This window comes from Cygnus olor, chromosome 18 (assembly GCF_009769625.2).
Source record: "Cygnus olor isolate bCygOlo1 chromosome 18, bCygOlo1.pri.v2, whole genome shotgun sequence".
Taxonomy (NCBI): Eukaryota; Metazoa; Chordata; class Aves; order Anseriformes; family Anatidae; genus Cygnus; species Cygnus olor.
In genome coordinates, this window is record NC_049186.1 from 13,029,141 (window position 1) to 13,049,026 (window position 19,886).

Consider the following 19,886-nt stretch of genomic DNA (forward strand, 5'->3'; position numbering starts at 1 on the left):
TCCTGTAGGCTTTCTACTGAGGGAATCCTCAATCGTAAATAGAAGTCTTCTGCCTCTTCAGCATGCTGTCTTGAGAATCTCCGTTCTTTCAGCCGCTAACAGCTGTCCACTCTTGGGAAGTGGCTAGAAGTGTCCTTTAGCAGTCAGCATTAAGCCCACTAAGTTGCAAAAGCAGTTTCTGACTCTTGCTGTGGTCCAAAGCAGTTCCAAAGCTAAAGCAGAGATGATTAGTTTCTTTTCTCCAGACAAAAATGCTTACAACTTCTTTTGGACAGATAGAGCATTTTTCTCTTCTTGCTTAGCCCATTGGCACGGTTCAAGTTCAGTGTATGCTTTGGTATGGAATCGTTGGCTTGTAATTCTTCAACCTGTGAAAGAAGCTGTTGCTGCTCTAGAGTCTTGTAGATTTGATTCAGGTTCATCTAGCTGTATTTCTTCCAGACTTTGCTTAACTTCTGCTTCAGTCCAAACAACATGCCAGGAAATACAACACAGCACAGATATAGTTCTGTATAACTTGCATTCATACACTATTTCTACCACTGAAAGTTTCTTATCTTAAATGTCTAAGAGGGAAAAGGTAATATATGAGAAAATGACTCACGTGATGAATCTTCAGTGATTCCCTGTGACCACCGAGCTAATTCAGGGAGTAAAGATTTATGGTTTCTGTAGCATGTTGCTATGTCCAGGATATGTTCAGTGATACTTCATTTAAGTGGACTTCATGAATGTGTGCAGCAGCTTTTGTTGATAAGGAAGGAGGTATCAGTGGTAGCCCGTATTTGATGGTGTCCTCATGTGGAGTAAAATTTTTTTTTTACCTGACCTGGTTAGGGATTAATGAAAAACTGAAGAAGCTTTTTTTTTTTTTCCTTAAGCAAAGGCAGTTATTTTTTAATTAGCAAAACTAATTTGAGTGTTAATGCAGAAACTGTTGTTATAAGATTGTGTTTGAGCAGCTGGGGATGCTTGATCATTATCTGGCCAGAACCTAACACAGTGGTCTATGTTGGTAAGATTTGTAGAGGGAAGCCTGTGGGGAGAGATTATTTTAGTGTTTAGAGCATGGCTGTGTGTACCATCCTCATCCATAAGCTTCTGTCATTTGAGATTTCAGTGGGTGAGGGAGAAAAGAAGAGTTCTGTCTCTGTTCCCTGCCATGAACATATGATCTGTATACCGGTTTCTGGGACTCTATTGTAACCTTGTCGGCATTACTTCCTAGCTGAGTTGAAATTTCAGCATTGTTCCATCTTCTGCATGGCTCCCAAAACTGCTGACAAATAATGTATTATTTCTAATGGAAGCAATGTAGTATAAGAAAAGCAAATAAGGAACCTTTAATAACAGCAACAACAACACTTCTGATAAAGACCCATTGTGGAAAATGTAGAAAGTGGTGTTCAAGTATTTACTTTTTTGTAAAGACTGAAGTCTCAACCAACTTAATCGGGCTCTCTGAGGTTCTTACATCATATCCTTCATTACATTCTACCTGAAGGAGGGAATGGGAAGGCAGTGTGTTCCACATGATTAAGTATTTTGGCTTGCCACTCTCTGAGTGAGAGTGAGGGTAATACAAGTAAGAATTTCCTTTTTCAGTAGCCATTAACTGTGAATGTGCAGTATGGTGAAAAACGCATTGGTACGGGACTGAACCATATCTCTCTGCTGTTAAAGAGCAGAGATAAAGTATTCTCTGCGTTGCAAGTGAGTTTTGTACTTCAGCTGATACTAGTTTGGCTTTTGTGTTCTTACTGATCTATGAATTCAATTCAAGGTTTCATAGGACCTGATAGAACAGCCCTGCTTTAGATTATCTTACAGGTTAACTTGATCAGCCTAAATTAATTAGATAGGAACAGAAACTTGCTAATATGATATATCAACCTCTAAGAGAAATGTATGACATTCAGTGGTTAGAAGTTTGGTAAACTCATAATGCAAATAAGACAGTTTCTTGAAAGCAAATAAATGATTTAGCCTTGGGATTTTAGTAGGCATTAAGTCATAAACTCAAGATAACTTTATTAGCAAGAGATGGCCTAACTCAAACAAAAATTCAAGTAGCAAGATCTGAAAATCTGTCTTATGTGGGAGATTGGATTTGGTAATTGTGTTACCCTTCATCTCACAGAGGTTTTCTAATACTTATGCACACATAGCTTTGACTAGTATATACCACCCTCCTGCAGTTTATGTAACTGAAGTCTGTGTGTACATAAAGTCTGTGTTGTGTAAATACATGCTGAAATCTGGGATTTATTCATTTAATTCTCTGAAATGTCATAAACTGGCTGCCAAATAAAGGCAGTTAGTTTTCTTTGTCAGATGAACTATTACTGCTTTTTCTTACATGCCTCTGAAGATAGATTTAAATACAGGAATCCAGTCTCCTAGAAGTCCAAAGATCAAGGCTCGCTTCATCAGCATTCTACATTGCAGAGTACTGCCTCCCTCTACTTCCATTAAAGTTAAATAGTGTATTTCTTCTTGAAGGTTTTTGAAACAGAAACAAAATAGGACATAATCTTGCTGAGTTTGCATGCTGCAATTTTTTTTTATTAGAGATAAGCCAGGTAACTAGCGTACTGCCCAGCGTGAAAGCAATCCCTAGTTGGTTAATGTAGGTGCAGGTGTGCCCAGCATAAATGGCAAATGGTTCTGCTTTATGTATGTTGTAATAGTGCCTCCTGACTTGCAACCATTGGTTGTTAAGAAATTGATGCACTGGTCATTGTTAACTCATTGATTGCAATCTATTAATTATGATGTTCTGTAATGTCTATTGAAAGTTCAGGTTGCATCTCTTTTTCATTAGTGTAGTGATTTGTAGTTAGAAGCACACCGGGAATTTTGTGTTGCAGGGCCTGACTGAACACTATTCCAGTCCTATGTTAGGAGCACTTTAGTCTTCTGCCATACAGTGGGCCAGGAGACAAAAACATGTGTATGTCTCTTGGCATTGCTTATTGTTAAGAGGAGATGGGGACAAATATGCCTTAAATACTAATTCTGTACAGATGTATCCATTTATGACTCTCAACTATAATGCCCTTCCTGAATTCAGGAGCCTGAAGCCAGCTTGATCTTTTCACACTGGTGATTTGGGGATGAGACTGTGTACTTAGGAGACAGGATCTAAAATCAAACTGTCTGGTTAGGAATATGACCCAGATCACTCACATTAGCACCAGTCCACTACTGTCTTACAATAGTGAATGTTTCTCATGCAAAAGCCTTTTCTGACTTTGTAAATTTTCTCTGGCACAGTGAATGGGAGAACGCTTGATCTTCCTGATATTGGGGGGGGGAACTGCAAAAAGTGGGAAGGGTCTAAGTGAGCAGTTGTAAATGCTACGATTATGAACATTTAGCTTTTTATTAAAGAGGGGCTTTTCTGAACTATGTTCGGAACACTTTACAAGTGTGTATCTGTGCAAGGGAAGGAGTGGAGTATTTCCATGGGAGATAGGTGGCATGGTTTTAAATTTCCATTTTTAAATAAGGCAGAGAGGCATTATTTTTAAACTTGGTACTCCCACACTAATCGTGAGCTCTTTGATAAATACCACACTCTTTCCCTCTCCTGGGTTTCTGTGCTAGTTCCTGTTCACAAGGTGAAGTAGAAAGAACCTTCCAGGATAGTGTCTAAACTTGAATTAAATACAAGGGTAGTCAGAAATTATGAAAGCTACTGAAAGACTTGGTTAGCAAGTTGAGTAAGGCTTGGAAGATGCTATTCCGAGAACACCATGGAAAATATTTTGTTGTAATAAAGAACAAATGAAATGGGAAGACTCATTAGGAGAGTTTGAACTACTTTTATTGTCACAATCTGTAGAATGCCACAACTGTTAGGCAGCATTTAATTCAACTTCCAAATGGATATGAAGTTCTTAACTCTTGTGATCTCTCTAGAGGACTTGAAGTGGGAATGAATGGCAAGAGCTAGATAAAAGATTGTTAAATGTAGCCAGATGTTCAGCTAAAGATATGCATAATCAGCTGATAGACAATGTGCCTGCAGAAATTGTATGGAAAATTTGAACACAGACTAGGAAAGCACAAGGGTGAGTCTTATGAGGGTAGGCCAAGGCCTCAGCTTCACATATGGTGCTCTGCTTAGTGAGCTAATGATTTTGTGAGCTCTCTTAGTGTTAGTGGTATGAGTGAGACTAGTTCCCCATGGTTTAAATAGGTCTACAGTTCCTAGCAGTTTGGTCTCTTTAGCACACTGTTCTAGTCCACGTATTAACTCATGACTCTATGACATAGTTTGTAATGCAGGTTAGGAAATATAAACTGGTGATGAGACCTCTAAATCCTGCCTGAGCTTCGGGGGGGGGGGGGGGTGCACACACATACATATGGATATAGACATATATGCATAAGATGGGCACAGTTCTTGAAACATTTTAAAAAAAAAAAAGTTAAAAAAAATGGGTTTTCTAGTTACCAGAGCATGCTGTTATTTCTGTGTTCCTGAAAGTTGTGTTGTTTTTTTGTTTTTTTTTTAAAAAGATCTTTAACAGCTGTTTTGGTATGGGTATAGGTATATATTCTCTGTTTCCAGCAATGTATAGTGCTTTGAATGGCTGGGAGGCAGGTTAAGATGCTCCATAATTAGGATTCTAGAAAGCATACTGAACACAGACAGCTGCACTGACTGAGTGCCTAGGAGACATGCAAAGCACATGGAGGGGGAAAAAGATAAAAGACAGGCAGAGTAGGGTTTTGTATGTGTAGAACTGCAGCAGGTTTTGAAAAAGACAGGCAGGGTAGGGTTTTGTATGTGTAGAACTGCAGCAGATTTTGAGGCACTTTTTCACAGCACTTATCGTATGGAAAAGAAACAGGATCATGTAGTTATGAGATGTGGGCAAGGACCAGTTCATAGATGTGGTTCTAATTTAGCAAATTATTTCAGCAACCCCTCTCTATTAAAATAGAGATTTTATTTTCCTCCTGACCTTTAGCTTGGGGGACAGCATTAAGCTTTAGCATACTGTATAAAATCAGTAACTGTTAATCCACAGTGTGGTTATAGCAACGTATTACATCTTCACATTTTTCAAAGTACCCCAGCTTCCTTTCTGCGGTGACAATATGGCCTTTTGAAACTCAAGACAGACATGCCCTTTTCCATTAGTGACAGAGTCATTAACATGATTATTTTTTAACACTCCAGGAGGTTGTTCTAATATATGAAATTTATTCCCCACTATTAAAAATGTGACATGAACGACTAGTAAACTTACATGAAAGCAGACTGTGATGGCAGCACATGGTTGCCCCACCAACCCAAATGCAGCCTTTTCAGTCTTGAAACATGAGAAATTTAATTGCATCCTTTTTATTTCAAATGCAGGAAAATTCCCTGAGTAAGCAGCGTTTTAATTAAATAAACGTGTCCAGAACTTAAAATAAACCTGTGGAACAAGTTCACAGAGCTGACAGTGCTCTGGAGATGGCAGTTTCTTTGGCCCAGGGAAGCAAAGGCCTTTCAGAAGCTCTTTTATTATTCATTTCCAAAGCTTCACAATGTGGTAGCATCCGCCTCCTTCAGTACAGCTGTCTCCCCAACATCCACATCTCTCTGACTGATCTCTGGGTTTTGAATTGCTGTTTGACTGCTCTGCCACAAAAGAGATTTTTCATATTTGGTCTTAAAAAGCAATCCGTGACCTGAAGAAGCAAGGATGAGGAGAAAAATGAAAAGGAAAGGGGGGGGGGAAGAAACTGAAATGAACGCACTGGAAAACAGAGCAACTCCTTCCCTGTAGCTAGAAAAAATGGGTCCTAATGGTCTGGTCTGGAAAGAACACATCCCCAGAGCTTGGAAGAAGAATTCCCACACACACACTAGAAAGTGCATACTCGTAATTGTACTCTGTAAGTTTTTAGCTAGCTATGGATGTAGAATTTAACACTTTTTCCCACCTCCCTCCCCTTCTCTCCCCCCCGCTTAAAATAACAACTATATTATATATGGAGATGAGACTCAGTGATTTCTAAGGACAAAATTGATAGGAACAGCTGCACTTACCAGGACAGTCTGCTGTTTCTTTGAATGCTCTCTTCTTACAGCAGCCACGGCACATGTTAAACACACATTTATTGCCCTGGGTGGGGTGGTGGTGTAAAGAAGCTTATATCAGTTTATTAGCGAGAATAAATTCATTATTTAACTCTAATAAGCAACAACACTCCAGCTCTGTACATTCAGACCTTTGGAAAACACCTGGACTCATACATTAGCCAGTCACACCTCTGTCTAATGAAGATGACAGAGCTGCTGTCACAGAGAGTGAGGAGGATGGTGTCGCAGCTATTAGCGACAGTTTATGCAGAGAAACAAAAATAAAAAAATACATAAATCCACCGTCCACTTCTGCAACAGCACTAATCTGTTGGGCAGCCCAAGTTACATACCATAAGCAGGCAAATGTCACAAGCACTTTGGAACAAGAGTTATGATATTTGTTACAGTATTTCTGTATTTCTTTACAAAAGTACTACCTGAAACAAGGTGCCTGACCAGAGATGCTTGGTACCATCTGAAACTCTGCCTAAAATAAATAAATGTTACCACATCAATTACTGCCCTTTTTTTTTTTTTCAGACTAAATACACCGAAGTATAAAAATATAAGGTATGACCCTTCTTCAGGGGAGGGCAGTAATTCAGTTGGATATTTTACAGCTCGGCAAAACCAGACTAGGTGTCTCGAATGCTTTACTCACCCATGCTTAATGAGCTTTGAGTTGTTTTTTTTTTTTTTTCCCCATTAAAATAATCTTTTAAAAAAACAAACAAACAAAAAAAAAACCTTCTCTGTAGCCCTTACATGACAGAGCTTAGAAACTTAGCACCTAGGGAAAAAAAAAAATACAGACCCCATTCTAAAGACTCGAAGGGCAACCTGCAACATTACAATGATTGAAAGGCAAAACAAAAATGAGTCCAAGCCCCATTTCAAACGATGACAGTTGAACCACCAAGCTGTGTTACTTGGCCAGCTATGAAACAGGCTGGCTTTGAAAACAGGCTAGATGAAAGCGCAACATTTTCCCACTAATGAATGCATCAAGAAATCTATTTCTGTTGCTGCAGTTCAAAACTGGGCCCTAGTTGGCTGCTGTATATAAGGTGCTGTAACAATGTCCCAAAACAGACATACAGCATCTGTCACCAACCCCTTTTTCCCCACCCCTGCCCCCTCCCAAGCTGCTACAGCTCTACTGCTTTTTCAGCTAGGACACAGAATTGTTTCTTGCACTTAAATCCTCCTTGTATGTCTACGTATGCATGTATGTCTATGGTAGCAGCGGTAAACACTGCTCACTCAGCTCAGTGACATTTCCCTGTCTGGGAAAGAGCTGTATTCCCCAAGGAAAAACAAAAAAACAGAACACCACCACCAAAACAAACAAACAATTCCACAAAACTGCTTTTTTTCAAATACCTATGCTATACATAATGTGGAAAATAGCTGGTTTGTTAAACATTGCTAATGATGAATGTTCATGTTCATCTACTAGCTGAAGTTCAAAAACACAACTGAGAGTGACTAGGTGCTCATTCTTATTCTGATTAAGAACATAAATCCAAAACAAACAAACAAAAAAAAAACAGATGCTGCCTGATACTCAGTACAAACCATAATGGATGATGTTTAGAGTGCTTGTATTAGTAAACTAGTTATTAGACCAGTTATTTAAATACTCAATCCTTGCAGAAAACACCCACCATTGACCCTAGCGAAAGGGGTTTTGCTGTAATTTCACAGAATAGCCATGTGTAATTACTGGATGTTTGGAGATTTGTTTCCAAGAGCTCCTGAGAGTTTTATCCAACTCAACTGTCTCAGCAATAAATATCCTCAGAGCAGTAAAACTGTGTTTTTTGGAAAGGCAAATGATCTCAAAGCATCTACATTTGTGTGAGTTTTATGCAGCACCTTCAATTCAGAAACTGGTTACAGTTAATAGCTAAGAGGCTTTTGCCTGGACATGGACATTTTCCCCGTCCCCCAGCATATCACCAGAACTTAGCATGCATACATTAATGGACATTGGTATGGCCCTACCTCAGAAGTGCTTTAACAGACACTGGCACTGACTTACCTTAGGGTTCCCACACTGATCACATTTTGCATATTTGGCTGGAAAAGACAGAGACCTGATTTCAGCAATAGTGTTTTCATATGGAAAGAATAAATTCAAAAATGCAGGATCAGACAAAGCTTGGTGCCTCTCCAGCCACAGGGGGACTCTTTGAGATAGAAATACAGTACCTCAAAAAATTGTGCAAAGAAGGTAAAGATACATTGACAGTGTGTCTAAGCTATATGCATAACAGCTATAAACATAACAGTTTTAAATCTCAGATCTAGTGCAAAAGAGGAGGAAATTTGCTTGAAATGCATATGCAATTTCAATTTCAAATACTAGCAACTGATAAAATTTAATTTGTAAAGTATTTGGAGCTTAAAAAGTTGCTTGTAGTGGACATTGACCTACTTCTTTGATGATTAGATAGCTTTCCTAATGAATGCAATTTGAATAAATGTTGCCTACTACCAAAGTTTTCCTATAATGCCCCATCTTTAAAAAGAAGTTTCTACAACTACATAGACAAGAAGAAAATAGTGGCAACTTATGTCAAAGTTAATACCAGCAACTTCCACTGTATATATGCCAATAGATGGAACTTACGTTTTAAAGATGGATCAAAGCTTTTATTTGGATTTCTTAACTTCTTTTTTTGCTTATTCTTTGATAGAAGCTCAGAATTTCCATCTTCATCCTCTTCCAGAGCACGTTTCCCTCGCACACCTTTTTCAGTCCCCCTGGTTCCATTCTCCTTGCATCTCTCCTTTGGCCTGAAATGGTGCACATCATTATAAGTTGGCTGAAGGGAAGATGTAGGTGTTCCCTACAATGAGCAACATCCCCATGAACAAAACAATAATCAAGAAAATAAAGGAAAAGCCACAATAAGTATAACCAAGAGTTTTCATTTGTTTTTAAATGTATGTAAGCTCCTAGAACAGAACTGAAGGACTCTGCACTGACAGCATGAGCAGGAAAAGCATATGTGTACCTGGTCATGTTAAAATAGGTAACTCACCCTGGCCTGATGTATGGCTGACAGATCCAGTGGAAAAAAGGCAACCCTTCTTTTGGCTTTTCTCCTTCTTTCTGATTAGCTATTTCTTCCTGCAGCGTAGAGTTACAGTCAGTTTTCCTGTAGTTCTCAGGAAATACTCTAAATAATGCCTCAAACTCCAGGAAACCACAAAGAGTAATTTAAAATAATTGCTACTGAGAGTTAAATATAGTCAAAAAACCTCTAGTAAGACAGATGAAATGACGAAGATTTGTAACTCCTAAATCAGCTTTCACCGATGCAAAGCTGTTTGGGCTTAAGGGGCTGGTACTGTAGTAAGCTACCCATATCACAGTTCGTAAGCCTCGAAGTTCCAGTGAGGTGGCTAACAGACATCAACTGTGTGACATACATGGTATGTTCCCACCAAATGCAGACAGAGTTGTTCTGGGAGATTAGGGCCCATCTTGGTACCTGGCATCGTAGCTTCAGCTCCCTGTTGACATCTACAATTCCCTCTAGAGTCTTCACTTTTGCTAATTCTTCACGCAGCTGCTGGTAAACTTGAAGCCTGAGACAAATCCCAAACATCAAGTCATGTTTATTCATTACTGCTAGTCTAAGGAGATCATCTAAAAATGTCTTTTATAAAAGCTTTTTACAGATTTTTCTCACTGCATTTGCCTGTGGTAGCAGCTTATCTTCTTTCTTGTAAGTCCAGAAAGAAGCACAGACACCTGCTACTCTTTCAGGTAAATACTTGCAAGTTTGGGCACGTAAACAAGATACTCTAAGATAAGCTAACATAAACATACCGTGCATCAGCTACTCAGTAACTGCCCATGACCATGCTCTTACTCCACAATAAATGTGAGATAGCTTGCCTCACAATGAATGAGAAGTTAGTTAACTCATGTTTGCCAAAGTGCATGTATGCATATAGGCAATTACCACACAGTAGCAGATGTGCTGCAAGCTCACACCCTAGCTTATCGCGTGGTAACTTGTTCATTCCCCAAGCCCTGTTTCCCTGTAGTGAAGGGTAAAGGCTTCAGCCCACATTCTCTCCAGGCAGGTCCAGGAAAGAAAACCTTGCAACATACTAATTCGGGTCAGACAAATTCTTGTATAGAATCATAGAATCGTAGAAACACAAGGTTGGAAAGGACCTACAAGATCATCTAGTCCAACTGTCCTCCTATCACCAATACTACCTGCTAAGCTACTAAATCATATCTTGTATAGAAAAGCCAGACACTTGTTAAGCAGGAATACACCTGAAAACATGAAGTGTTTTCTGGAGATACTCACGTGTGATGCCAGAGCTTGAAGAGATGAGCCCTAACATAAGACAGCGGACAAGGGTACTTCTGCACTATCTCCAGATACTCCTCAGCCATCTCCCACACCAATGGATTTCGGCCCTCAAACAAAGCTGGGTTATGAAGATTACCTTCTAGGGAATGAAGAGAAACACTCAAACTTTCATTTCAGGATTATAATGGACAACAAAATCTGGGCTCTGTAGTTGGTCAGCTCTGTTGTGATTGTTCTGGCCAGTTACAGACACATCAGCCACAAAGAGAAACAAAGGGTCCATAAATTCTAGCCTGACTTCAGGATACTATATTTCACTGTATAATTCTTAATTGAGCACAATAGATCATACCTAATTAAAATATTAACCACAAAGGCATCTAACCTTTCCACAAAAACATTCAATAAAAGAGAAATCAATGCTTGGCCAATGGTTAAATATTTAGACAATGGTATGTCTGTACTCTCATTTGTTTGGCTTAAGTTTGCAAATACAGCATCTCACTATGCCTTGCTCTAGTAGTTTGATAAACATTTTGTTAATCTGTGTTTTCTTAAAAATAAGATTCGACAATGTCCCAGGTATCACGTTTCATTGCTTTAACTGTGCAAGTGACTGGAAGCTTTTTCTGATGTCTATCCTATCTTCTTGTAGCAAGTAATACCACTTCTTTCTTATCCCAACCAAACATGAATCAGCTGCAGGAATCTTAATCAGTGGACACACTTACTGCATCAAGACCCATTCAAAAACTATTCCACTGATTAACTGATGCTGTGGAAATATTCCCAGACAGGAGTCCTGTATGTCTTTGTCACGTAATTAGACTTGAGCTATCCACTCAATGGTACTACAAGTTCAACACAACAATTCTTACTGTAAAGTGCTTCCTGGTCCTGGTAAGAGATAGCCAGTGTAAGAGGACAGAGAAAGGCCACTCAGCTTTCAATCTAAGTTGTTCACCATGACAGCCTGATGTAGGCTTTTAATAAATGTGTATGGGGCTGCTAAAGAGAGTAAGAAACAGTTTGTATCCTCACCTATTAACAGTAAAAGCTCATTTTCTTTACCTGCAGTCATGACACCATGCACTCCTGTCTTACGGATACATTCTTCCACGTCACTGAGACACTGGATGTTTCCATTTGCAAACACAGGAATGCTCACGGCTTTTCTATACCAGTGAATAAAACAGATGCATAATATTGAGAATTAGGAAGGACTCTTTAGAGTCAATCCAGAAGTCCTACTCCTGTCACACAAATTCACACTTCGGTGCCATTGCACTCACTGCTTAAAAAAAAAAATCGCCCTTCATAGTGTGCTAGCAGAAATCCATTAAGATTGGTACTGCTCACTAACCTAACAGCTTGAATGTGCTCCCAGGATGCCACGCCAGCAAGTGGTCCCTTCTGTTCTTTAGTACGGCCATGGACAGTCAGCAGCTAGAACACAAAGTTCCGTTTACTTTTTAAGTGTATGAACCACTGGAACAAATCCACTAACAAAAGATTTACTTTAACCCTGTGCATTTCATGGATGCTACTGAATTCCCAGTGCTATTTAAAAAGTGCAGGGCTGTTGGTATCACGGAAAGGTATTACCAGGTCACCTACCATGACAAGAGTCCTGGGCTTCATTCATCTTGCTGCTCCATGGCACAACAAGGTCTTATCTTGGGAGAAGCTATAGATTTCCTATTGCATTGGCTCCTGTTTGTGATATATTGATCTGGCATGCCCCTCAGCAGAAGGCCTAAACACTGGCAGTACTGTCTCTAACTACAGACTGCCTCTGAAATTAAATCCCAGAAGGTTTGCTTATTTCTTAACTGGTGGTGGTGACCTTTGATACTACTTTTTTTATTTTTTAATATATATATATATAGCCCTGTGTATTTCATACATTCACACTGCCTCCTGCAGTTCTTTGGTAGGCTGAGGTGCTCACCCACAGTGAAAGATGTCACATGGTGAAGTGATTACAACAGAGACTGAACTCATGACCTGTTCCATATCACACTACTGAACTGCTTGCTGCCTATGACTGCTAATATATACAATCACATTATGCCCCATTTTCCTTCTCTGTAAAACAACATAGCCTACTCATCTCCACAGTACATCAAGATCTGGTCGTAAGATGCTTTACACGGAGATATGTGTCCAATGCAAAAGTACAGGGAGCAGCTGCCTCCTTACCTGGCAGCCAGCTTTCTCCAGCATCTGTGCATACTTCACTGTCTTGTCAATTTCTGGGAAAACACGGATTTTGCATGTGATGGGAACAGAGAGCTTCTCGTTAGCCAGCAAAACTGGGAAAGATTGAAAAGACAGGTAAGTGGGCTGCACAATGCTATGAAGCGTGCCTATTCTCCTCAAGATCAGATACTGGGTGTGATGGAAAAAGCCTGAAAAGTTAATGCTATGCAGTTCTCACAGCTTAAACAATGAGCAATGTCCTCTGCAATCCTTATTGTAGAGGTTCATCAACTGATAGTAAACAATGATGAGCAAAACCTGCATTCTAATAAGGAGGCATTAAATGCTCAGCATTTAATAGATCTAACTCTTCCACCATATTTAACCTTCACTCTAAAGGACCTCCCCCCTCAAATCTTAACCACTGATACAGGTCTACTACTGTCACAGCATGTTGCATCCCTCCTACTCTGCCAACAACATTAACACTTGCTTGTCTAGATTTCCTACTAGAGATCCTTTGCTTCTTTCTAAATTATCATCCAAATAATTATGAGTAGAGCCTTGTCCATGACAACCAGCAGCTCATTGACTGTTCATGCTGGGGGCACCAGTACATGCTAGGGCCACCCAGCTGGAATGCAACTTTGCAGAAAAGGACCTAGGAGTCCTGGTGGACACCAAGTTGAACACGAGTCAGCAGTGTGCCCTTGCCGCTAAGAAGGTTAACAGAATTCTTGGATGCATTAGGCAAAGTATCACCAGCAGGTCGAAGGAGGTGATTCTTCCACTCTACTCATCGTTGGTGGGGCTGCAACTGAAGTGCTGTGTCCATTCACCTCCCCCCCCCCCCCCCTCCCCCAGTACAACAGAGACATGGACATACTGGAAAGAGTCCAATGTAGGGCCACTTGGACTGTAAAGGGACTGGAGCATCACTCCTATGAAGAAAAGATGAGAGAGGGGGGACTGTTTAGTCTAAAAAAGAGAAGGCTCAGGAGGATCTCATCAATGTCTACAAATACCTGAAGGGGGCCTGCAATGAAGACAAAGTCAGGCTCTTGTCAGTGGTGCCCAGTGCCAGGAAAAGAGGAATTGGGTACAAACTGGAACACAAGAGGTTCCATCCAAAAATCAGGAAGCACTTTACTGTGTAGGTGACAGAGCACTGGAACAGGTTGCCCAAAGAGGTTGTGGAGTCTCCTTCTTCGGAGAGCTTCAAAAGCCATCCGGACTCAGTCCTGTGCAACCTGCCCTAGGTGTACCTGTATGCACAGGAGGAGTTGGACCAGATGACCTCCAGTGGTCCCTTCCAACCTCAACCATTCTTTGACTGAGGTAGGTTGTGAACCCAGTCAAGTAGGAAACTTAACCGGGTCAGGGTAAAATCTAGAACATCATGTTAAACTTCCATAGTCTTTACACAGGGCATGGAATTGGAATGCTACCAAAAAGAGGGCTAATGAAACAGCCAACAGAAAATGCTGAGCAGTGGCATGCCTGAAATTCTATTTTCTTCCAGAGCTTAGATGTATAATGCATGAAGGCACCGGTTTTCTTCTAATCGAAATCCTAGAAGTTCTAGTGGTCAGTACTTCCTACCACTCTTTTGAAGGAGCAAGTGAGGTGTATACAGGTCCAAGCAGAAAACAGTACTGTGTGGAGAAGGAGGAAGAGGCAGAAGCTTTGCCCAGCTCTTACAGAATAGCCTAATAAGACAACTCTCTTACAAACCAAATGCCCTGGGTTCTCTTCTCACCTTGAGGCTGTTCTGATTTACATCTTTCACTCCAAAGAGAAGCACCCTAACAACCGCATTACGTGATGGGCAAAAAAGCATTGTCTATCTTTCTAGGTTCCCAGCAGTGTCTTTTTGCTGTATATCATTCAAGACTCCCTGGACTACAGGGAACACAACAGAAGTAAGAGTCTATAACATCACAGTTCAGACACTTGCTTTGAAGTGGGGGGAAGACATTCTTGGCTCTATACAATGATCAAAAGCTTTCTTAAAAAGAAAGCAGTTCCAAATGTATTTATTTATATATATATGTATATATATATACACACATACAATATTGTTCACAACCACTACCAACATCTCAAGAACATCCTACACAAGTTTGAAGAAGAGAGGCATAATTTGTTAAGATGTGGACAGAAAAAGTACGCTGAGCTGATAACAAAAGGGCAACTGTAATGTCAGAAAGAAACACCCTCCCTGGTACTTGAGAGTTTCAAAGTTAAAAAGTAAGGTGCTGGGTATTCTCCTATTTCTAGAGTTGAAGAGCCACTAAGCCATCACTAGACTGGGATTTAAACGACTCACTTTCACCTAACATGAAAGGTACAAAAGTCTTTTAGCAGACCTAGTTTGTACTGGGATATCATAAAGTACCACGAGGGTGCCATTGGAATACAAATACAGTAGTAAAATAAATAAAATAAAATAAAATAAATAAAATAAATAAAATAAAATAAATACCCCCCCCAACCTTCCCCAAATAAACCTGCTGCACCCCTTATCCCCACAAAAACTAAGCCTCCTCTTACTGATGAATTCATCCCATTCCCTCTCAAATTAAGCCTCTGAAGTGAGGCCTTTCTAAAGACTTACTCATTCTCTGGAGAAGATCCCATTCCTCTTGCAGAAATGCTCCATAGTGACCTATAATAAAATAGCATATGACAGACTTGTGCGGAACAGTAAGGTTCTGAAGTATACAGCTTTCATAAACATTCACACACAAAGATACAGACACTGATGCCTCACTGACAGAAACAGAGTTGTTCTGTCCTTCCCAAACTGGAAGAGTTGGATTGTTCTGTTTTCCATGCCATCCTAGATTTACTACGCTGGTTCTGGCTTTTGAAATATAGCTACCTTTGCAATACTCTTAAGGGTTCAGCAGGTTTTATCCTCTTATATGCTAATGTGAATAAACTCTGAGTGTATCAAGGAAACAGGAGACACTAAGTGACAGCTTAGTATTATTTTAAATGTAGTTTTTTGAATTTAGGGTCTTTGATTGAAATCAGAAAAAAATCAAGCTCTTGCTAAAAAATGAATTTTTTGAAGAATATTCTAGATGTAAGAGTGATCACTCAAGAGAAGTAGGAATTATTAGTGTACCTAATTTTGCTTTAGGTATTACAAATCTGTACCTATTAAAGTGGATGCAATTAAGTCTGATTTCAACAGTACTGCAGCCACCCACACCAAGGCTTAATTTGGTCCTTTTGATGTCTTACTGCCAAAGTACACATTTAAAACATGCAATTTCTTTGTTTATCCAGGGCTCAGATTTGCACATACCTCTCTTTGCAATCATCTGGGGACAACCCAAATTTAGGTCTATGGCATCACAGTAATCCTGAGCCAATAGTGCTGCTTGGACAAACACTTCAGGGTCATTGGCACAGAACTGAGAAAGACAAAAACAAGTGGAAAAAATCAGGCAATAGCTTTTTTTCAAGTACTGATAACATTATTTCTATGACATACTTACAAAGCAACCAGTCGCTACAAAAAATGGGCATAATATACACAGCTCGTAACAACTGTCATTTCTCAAAAAGATCTGTGACACCAGCTAAAGAGCCTCAAATTTCAAATGACAAAATGAGAAAGATAAGCATCAAGAGGCAAAGAAATATTTGCAGAGTATTTTACATGTGGCACCCATCAATAAGAGGAAACAACTCTTCAAATTCCCCGTACAACAAACAGCTGAAGTATTTGAATACATAAAAGGTAATGCAGAAGAAAGGAGTTACTTATGGTGTCTGTCTCAGGGTCTTGAGACAATTCAAACTTTGTAGATACTAATAAATACCATTGCCTCTAAACTGAATTGACCTGTGCAGAATGTGAAATAGACACACTGGGCTGTTAATCAAATGCTTGGTCACAAAAATAATTAACTTCACGCTTAAAACATTGAGAAAACATTGATTTGTTACAAACGATTACGTTAATTTGAAGCTGTTTTGTTGAAGAGGATAGAGACAGACCATTCTTCGCAAGTATTGTTTTAAACACATTTTCTAAAATGTTTTATTAACAAAAAATAATCCACTGTATCTTTAAATTTAAATAATATGGATTTAAACGGAAACAAATATGTGAAAAAGCATTACTTAAAACCCCATAACACTTTACAAATCACAGCTGACACTGACCAAAGCCAGGAAAGTCATTTGCCTTCTCTGAAATGACAGAAAACCTCCAACCAAGCCACATCAATGTGTATTTTTACATGGAAAATAAATGCTCCAGGGAACAATGGGCTCATATATATTTCTGCCTGATCTACTTCCCAGTGCCTATGACAAAACCCAAGCCTGTCCAGAAGTGTAAGAATAGTCCGCTAACAGAAAAGAGTACTGAAGAAAGAAGCTCCGTGATGGCAGATATCCAAGGTATTTTGGTGCCCTGTAGAAAAGAGGGTGTGAAGAACAAAGTAGATGAAAGCTTTACTTTCTGAATCAGAAAGAGGGATTTAGTTTGCTGTCTCCTTTTAGTACATTCTGATGGAATCATAGAATATCCTGAGTTGGAAGGACCCCTCAAGGATTATCTGTCAAACTTCTGGCTGTGCACAGGAACACCTAAAAATCAAACTGTATGTCTGAAAGTGTTGTCAAAATGCTTCTTGAACTCTGACAGGCTTAGTGCTGTGACTTCTTCCCTGGGAAGCCTGGCCGAGTGCCCGATCACCTTTTCAGTGAAAAACCTTTTCCTAACATCCAGCCTGAACCTCTCCTGTCGCAGTTCCATGCCGTTCCCTCAGGTCCTGTCACTGTCACCAGAGAGACGAGCTCAGCGCCTGCCCCTCTGCTCCCCTTGTGAGGAGGCTGTAGGCTGCCATGAGGCCTTCCCTCAGTCGCCTCTTTTCTAGGCTGAACAATCCAAGTGAATTCAGCTGCTCCTCATCTATCTTCATGTCTAGACTCTTCACCATCTTTGTCACTTTCCTTTGGACACTTTAGGTCCTCCTTATAATTGTTGTTGCCCCAAACCGCACACAGTACTCAAGGTGAGGCCACACCAGCATAGAGCAAAGTGGGATGATCACTCCCTTTGGCTAGCAATGTCGTGCCTGATGCACTCTGGCAGCTGCCAGGGCACGCTGCTGGCTCATATTCATAATCACACCATTCCTCTGCTCACACTGACTGTCTTTCCCTGCATTATTCTCCAGCTCCACAGGCCCCTCCCTCATTGGGATGGAGTGGTAAGAAGCACCCGAACCTCACACAGCGCTAGTAAAACAAGCTTAAAGGGGTGTACTTTTCCTTGCATTTGCTCTTCTGTCTCTTACTATAGCTAAGCACTGAGATCGTGGTTTCAGAGACCCATTTAAAAAAACGTGATTCTCCTAGACTGGTACAAGATCTGGAACAAGCCTTGACTCCAGAAAAGACCAACTGCAGTCTATCTTCAAAGACAAGGGGCAGAGGACTGACACCGTGTTAGAAGTCTAGTGCTTCAGGTCTTTGTGGTTAAGACACCAAATCCTCTCTGCTAGCCATGGGGTGAACAGAAAAACACATTTGTCTTCACGAGCTAAGTACTGTTCCTGGTACTTACTACGTGAAGAAAATGATTTTTCTGTCATACTGTACAACCACTTTGAAATCTGTGTAAAATGGACTAGTTTGTCCTCGTGAAGGTTTGGAGAACGGCTGAATTTACGAACACAAAGGGTGGATGACGAGGGCAAGGGCGCATTTGGCAACGTTGACTGACTTTCGCATTGTTGCCCAAGAGCACGCTGCAAGGCGAACCCCCAGGAAGCTCTTCCCGGCAGTCCCCGCCGCTGCTGGCGGCGCTAGGGCTGGCCCGGTAGGGGCTGCCGATTCGGGAGCGAACCGAGCGGTCGGTCCTGGCGCTCACCTGCACGATGAGCGGGCGGTCCTCGGGACAGGCCTCGCCGTAGAGGTTCTCGCGGCGGTAGTTGGCGTCCCTGAGGAAGACCTGGGCATGCAGCATCGGCGTGTAGCAGAGCTGGGCACCGTGGCGGCGGCTCAACAGCCTCCAGGCCAGCTCGCTCTGGTCCACCATGGGCGCCACCACGTAGTGGGCGCTCCGCAGCGTCTCCCGCCAGAAAGCCTCCCCGCGCAGCTTCGGCATATCCCGCCCGCGCGGCGCTGCGGCAGCTGCCGCCTCGCGCCGCTGTACCGGGGCTCGCAACCGCCGCCTGAGGCCTGGAGGCGGGCGCGAACGCCGAGCCCTGGCAGGGCACAGAGGCGGCCGGACGGTGCAACCGCCATCTCCCTCCGGCCGGCTCAGCAGTGCAGCTGCGCACCGTCCCCTCCGGAAACCTCAGCGTTCCCGGCAGGGGCCGCGCGCGGAGGAGTCCTCACGGCGAGATCATCTCCCCCGTGAAGCAGCGCGGGGGTCGCGCTCACCGCGTGTACGGTCGCGGAGGGCGGTACCGGACGGGACGTTACAGGGCTGTTCCGATCCGAGGCCCTGCGTAGCCGCGCGCCGCCCCAGCCTGAGGGGCAGCCGCCGTGATGGCGGGCACGGGCGGCCTCAACGCCGGCGCCCGGTGGCGGTGCCACTGCTCGTGCGGCTCTCCCGCGGCCCGCTGTGATCCACCACGATGAGCCCCGTCCGCCGGTCGTGCCTCCCTTGGCGCGACCTGTGCAGCAGTAGTTGGCCGGAGCACCCCGTGGTAGTGGGCAGCACACCCATCTTCCCCCAGTGCAGTGCCCAAGTCCTGAGAAGCGTCTTTGGTCTTGCACTTCATCTGCTATCCCCCAGCACACACCATGGTGAAGTGGTTGTTGACTATCGTGTGAACTTGGACTGAAAGAGGGACCTCACTTATCCTCGAAGTTATGAAAGGGATGGATAGGTAACACCAGCGCAGAGAAGTGGAATGAGCCACTGAACCAAACAACATATGTGACAAAACTACACTTCTGTGTCAGTTTAGAAAATACTGATCACCACAGGGGTGACACAGTACAAGATTTCCCATCAGCGAGTACCTTCAGGAAAGTAAAAAAATAAAAAAATGCCACATTTCTACTCCACTCATATCAATGTAACTTATTTAGTCACAGCATTAGACATTTTCTTCCTCAAAAGAGAGAAAATTGAAACAAAATCGTTCCAACAAACATAGTCTAAGAGGGGTTCTACCTACTCTCCAATTGTTCAGAGTCTGCTAGAGCTTGTCTCCTGACAGCCTTCACAGTTCAAGTTCACTGCCTAATCCCACATTTCTCCCCCCTGC

General features: G+C 41.8%; 1 protein-coding gene across 2 annotated transcripts; it reads right to left on the minus strand.

Moving 5' to 3' along the window:
- Positions 1-875: 875 nt before the first annotated feature.
- DUS1L (dihydrouridine synthase 1 like) lies at positions 876-19,067 on the minus strand. Of its 2 annotated transcripts, none has more exons than XM_040530403.1 (13): positions 18,536-19,067; positions 15,953-16,061; positions 15,254-15,304; positions 12,637-12,749; positions 11,798-11,880; positions 11,506-11,609; positions 10,429-10,573; positions 9,592-9,688; positions 9,139-9,227; positions 8,724-8,890; positions 8,133-8,170; positions 6,053-6,128; positions 876-1,276 (listed from the first exon to the last, which is right to left on the minus strand). In XM_040530403.1, the coding sequence occupies exons 1-13, from the start codon at positions 18,770-18,772 to the stop codon at positions 1,242-1,244; spliced, it is 1,344 nt and encodes a 447-aa protein (XP_040386337.1). In that variant the 5' UTR covers positions 18,773-19,067; the 3' UTR covers positions 876-1,241. The 2 variants fall into 2 exon arrangements, with proteins under 2 accessions (XP_040386337.1, XP_040386336.1); XM_040530402.1 differs by lacking the exon at positions 876-1,276 and adding an exon at positions 5,341-5,691 and having other exon boundaries at positions 18,536-19,052.
- Positions 19,068-19,886: the final 819 nt, after the last annotated feature.